The sequence below is a fragment of the Phlebotomus papatasi genome, chromosome 1, assembly GCF_024763615.1.
Source record: "Phlebotomus papatasi isolate M1 chromosome 1, Ppap_2.1, whole genome shotgun sequence".
NCBI classification, from domain to species: domain Eukaryota; kingdom Metazoa; phylum Arthropoda; class Insecta; order Diptera; family Psychodidae; genus Phlebotomus; species Phlebotomus papatasi.
In genome coordinates this window covers 83,159,621-83,163,799 of record NC_077222.1, presented here as the reverse complement: position 1 = coordinate 83,163,799, position 4,179 = coordinate 83,159,621, and the positions used below count along the sequence as shown (strand labels likewise).

The 4,179-nt window shown below is 32.9% G+C and overlaps 1 protein-coding gene across 1 annotated transcript; it reads left to right on the top strand.

The window, feature by feature from the left end:
* The first annotated feature begins 725 nt into the window (after positions 1-725).
* On the top strand, positions 726-1,380 carry LOC129810408 (39S ribosomal protein L14, mitochondrial). Its single transcript, XM_055860862.1, has 2 exons — positions 726-807; positions 867-1,380. Exon 2 carries the CDS (start codon positions 867-869, stop codon positions 1,335-1,337), a length of 471 nt encoding a protein of 156 aa, XP_055716837.1. The 5' UTR covers positions 726-807; the 3' UTR covers positions 1,338-1,380.
* Positions 1,381-4,179: the final 2,799 nt, after the last annotated feature.

Below are 4,179 nucleotides of genomic sequence, written 5' to 3'. Positions count from 1 at the left end.
TAAATATTCTCATTTGTGTTAAATTTCAATAGAAAAAAATACTTATTTTTCTATCCAGTTCTTCTAAAAGTGTTCTTTCACTCTTCCCTTTCACAATTGAAAATGAAACTCTGACTATCACAAGACGAAAGAAATTATTCCTTCTAGCTACGATTATGAGAATTCCGAAAAGGACCAAAGAACGTTTGATGGTTGATTAAAAATTGCAAAAAAGCCCTGAAAGCTTTTTACAAACTTTTTTTCTCCTACTATTTTTGCTTCTTAACTCGTGTCAAAAGAAGAAAGAATGTGGAAGTAGAAATAAATGACTCTATAATTGTGAAGGATAAAAAGAACAATTTTCTAGTTCTCTTCTCAGGAATTTTCTCCCTTTAGTGAACTTCTTAAACATCCTCCTATCCACACGTGTTGCAATTATAATTTAATTGCATCTTTTCGTGTCATGCTCTGCAACTATTTAATTTTTACACCTTTTCCCAAGCATTTTACTTTTTTAAGAGAAAGATTATTCACGATTATTTCCACGTGTTCAATTAATTTCAAGGCTGAAAGTTTGAAATAAAATTTGATATTTTTACTACCTTTTAGTAAAGTCTAATCATTTATAATTTTATTAATTAAAATTATCAAGGTATAGTCGTACACGACAAATCTCGACAAGTTTCAATACGACAGTTATTTTTCAAATTCGAGGTTTGAGCGCTCGTATTAGGTAATAGCTGAAACTGGTGGTGAATAGACCGGATGAGGTGAATTTTCCCAAGAAGTAAACATAACCAAGAAAAATTAATCCAATTCCCAGGAAAGGTAATTTCCCCCAATTCTTCTATGAAAAACCAATTGTATCCATATTTTCTTGCTTTTAGATGTTAAGGAACGTCTTGCGCCTTCCAAGGCTTTTTAGTAACATACCAAATCACCCTCAAAATGCTGCTTTTCATACATCGCCCGTGTGCAATGAGATCCGGAAGCTGGCCAGGCTACGTGTAGTTGATAACAGTGAACTAGGCAAGGCTGCTATGATTGAAGGAAAGCCCCCAAGGTGTATTCACGTCTATAACAAAAGACACGTAGGTCTGATTGGGGATCAGGTACTTGTTACCATCAAGGGTCAGATGAAGAAGGCCATCCTGGTGGGACTGAAGCAGAAGCAAAAATTCAAGGTGCCGAAATTCGATAGTAATAATATCGTCCTGATAGATGACAATGGAACACCTCTGGGCACTCGCATTCATGTTCCAATCCCAACCATCCTGAGGACAATTCTCAAGGAGAAGACCCACAATAAAGGAGCTGACTACACAAAAGTTCTAGCCATCTCATCCAGATTTGTTTAAATTCGGTTTTTTCACTGTTTTAGTTAATAAATATTGTCTACTAGTTTATTTTTTTTTAATCCCAAGAAGGCAAAGACAAGGGGGATTCTCAGAATTACTGGGATGAGAGAAGCTGACGAAATGGGGATTGGTAAATAGATTAAGTACAGGTACCTCACAGAAGCAACAGCAAAGAACGCAGCAGTTGTTCTTTATAAGAAAGTCAAGAAGATGGACTCCCTCCGGATGCGTCAGGGAGTGCAATCCTTTCAGAACAGGGAAACACAAGATTCTTTGACAAAGATTTCGACGCTTCAAGGGCCTTCCTCAGTGGCCAAATCTGTGATTTGTCTCTGAAATTCTGCCCACATTGTCTATCGTCTATCTACTACTCCAAATGAGGATTTACTTACAGGGAAATTTGGGAATTCGTCGCGGGATTCTTGGACATTGATCTGAAGCAAGGGGGAGATATTACCTTGGAATTGGTGTACACTGACTGAGGTGGTGGAAGTACTGAGGAAGTGGAAGTCTCAAAAAATGAAGTGATATTTGAATTTTTTTTAACCCTTTAAGGACGATTGGAACACCGGTGTCCCATAAAGAAAATAATTTTTTCTGACTATCTAAAGTTATTGTTTTCTTATGTCTGTACATAATTGTAAAGTAGAAGTACAATGATAATAATAAATTAATTCACACTGGAGAAACTTCATGTTTAGTAAAAATAATTTTGAATACATCAACCGCCAGTGTTTGGCAGCTGTCACCCGGATAACGAAGTGCCGGACAAAGAAGAGCCTAGTGTAAATAATTATTATTATATGATTCAAGTTCTGAAATATTATTTTTGGCACAACGACTAAAGTAGTGTAAATCAGAATCTGAAATAATTATAAATGGTTCTTGTATTTTTGAGCTTTAATTCGAGAACATATTTTTTATAACGAACTTTTTCGTCTTCAAAATATTGGATATTTTTAGAACTATGAAGTCTAAAACCGTGAGTTTTTCAGTTTAAAACTTTTGGCCATTGATTGGTAGGAAATTCCTAATTTATTTTTTATTATACTCTATCTTGTTCGAATTAACGTCAAATACTTTTAAAAATGTTCTGTTTAAAGTAACACATAACAAAACTTTAATTATGAGTATTTATTATGCTAAAAAAATTAGACACAGACTAGTTTTTTTTTATTGTTTATCAATAAATCTAGATATTTATGTTCATTATGTTAATTACTGAAAAACGGCATATTTGAAATAATTCTTGCAATCAAGTTTTTTTTTCAATATTAAAAATTAGATTTAAAAAAAATGACTTATGTTGACATTTTAATTAGCAATATTGATTTCCATGAATGCGGGTGACCACATATACTGACGGTAGTTCTTCTACTGGGTTTAAATTATAAACACGTACCTAATAAAAATAGAAAATTATACGAATTTTTCCTAATTAGTTTGTGAATTTTAATTAATTGTTTTTGAAACAATAATAGTATATTAAAGAAACGAATATTGTAAATGAAACTTAGCGATTTTTTTTAACAACATTTGAGTTGCACTGGAATATCAAAACTAACAAACTAGCAATAAAAATAATTTGAAATAAAAAAAAATGATAAAATTAGCTTTGAATAAAGGGTTGAGAAATTGAAAATATACCTTTAGGTTTTGTTTAATTAAAAAAAATAGTTAGGTGATGATAGGGTCGGAGGAACGTCTGTTCGACAGGGAACCCCTATTGACACTTTTGTCAAAATGTTGAAAATTATTTAATGTATCTAGTAAAATATAAGTAATATAACGTTTTTTCTGTAATATACTTTTTATTATAAGCAGAGATGTTCAAATTTCATATCCCAAATAGTACAGAGAAGGGTGTGTCAATAGGTGCTGAAACGAGTTCTTAATGTGTCAATATACGTTCCTTTTACCCTACACTGTTTGTTTCTATGCGTATTTCTTGATTCACATTTTCTTCTGAATTCTATTTTTTTTATTTTATATATTTGTTCTTCGTGAAAAAAATGAATTTATTATAACACTGAAGTTTGCAGAGTAATTCCGCATGAATAAGTTTTTCACGTTTTTCAGATTAATATAGAAAATAAGTCTTCTTATAGACATTTCAAAAATAGAGATTTTATTTTCAGTTGAATTAAAATGCAATTACCGCAATTACGATATCCAAAAGAACGAAAAATAATAATCCAACTGTTCAAGAAAATTCAAATAAGACTTTAGTCGTTTCTTTTAAATTCAAACGCCGGAAGTGCTTGGAAGTGCTTAGAAGTGCAAGAAGTGCTGGAAATCACCTATGGCACTTCCGAAAGTGTGGAAGTCTCTGACATACAAATTTAGGAAGTGCTGGAAGTAGTGTACACAATTTTTCAACTAATATCTCCCCCTTGATCTGAAGCCAAATAACTGTTCTCGTTATTCTTTATGTCTTCAACTAAGAAATTAAGTGGTATCAGTCCACTAAAGTCTGGTAACCATTTTCTCTGACCAAATCAATCATTTCCAGAATTTCTGAGTCAAAATTCTTCAGCTAATATGGTTACAGGGTGCCTCGTAAGCATCGTAATGATAAGGGATAATTGAATTGGCCAGAGATCAATTTTCCTACTGGATGGATGCAGATTGCGGAGCAATGAGCATACTTCTCGTTCTCATTTCGTGCAATAAGTAATCGCACTCACGACAAATTCATTCATTTTCCACTGTCCTCTCCGAGCGAATTCTCTCACTTATTCAATCTCTCTTCCTCTGAAAAGTTCATCTCTATATATACGTACATTATATACATATATCCTCGAGAGCAGCTGAGAGCTTTTGCCAAAAAGTTCATCTCAGT

Coding starts and splice junctions, on each gene's coding strand:
- LOC129810408 (XM_055860862.1), top strand. CDS start 867: ATGTTAAGGAACGTCTTGCGCCTTCCAAGGCTTTTTAGTAACATACCA.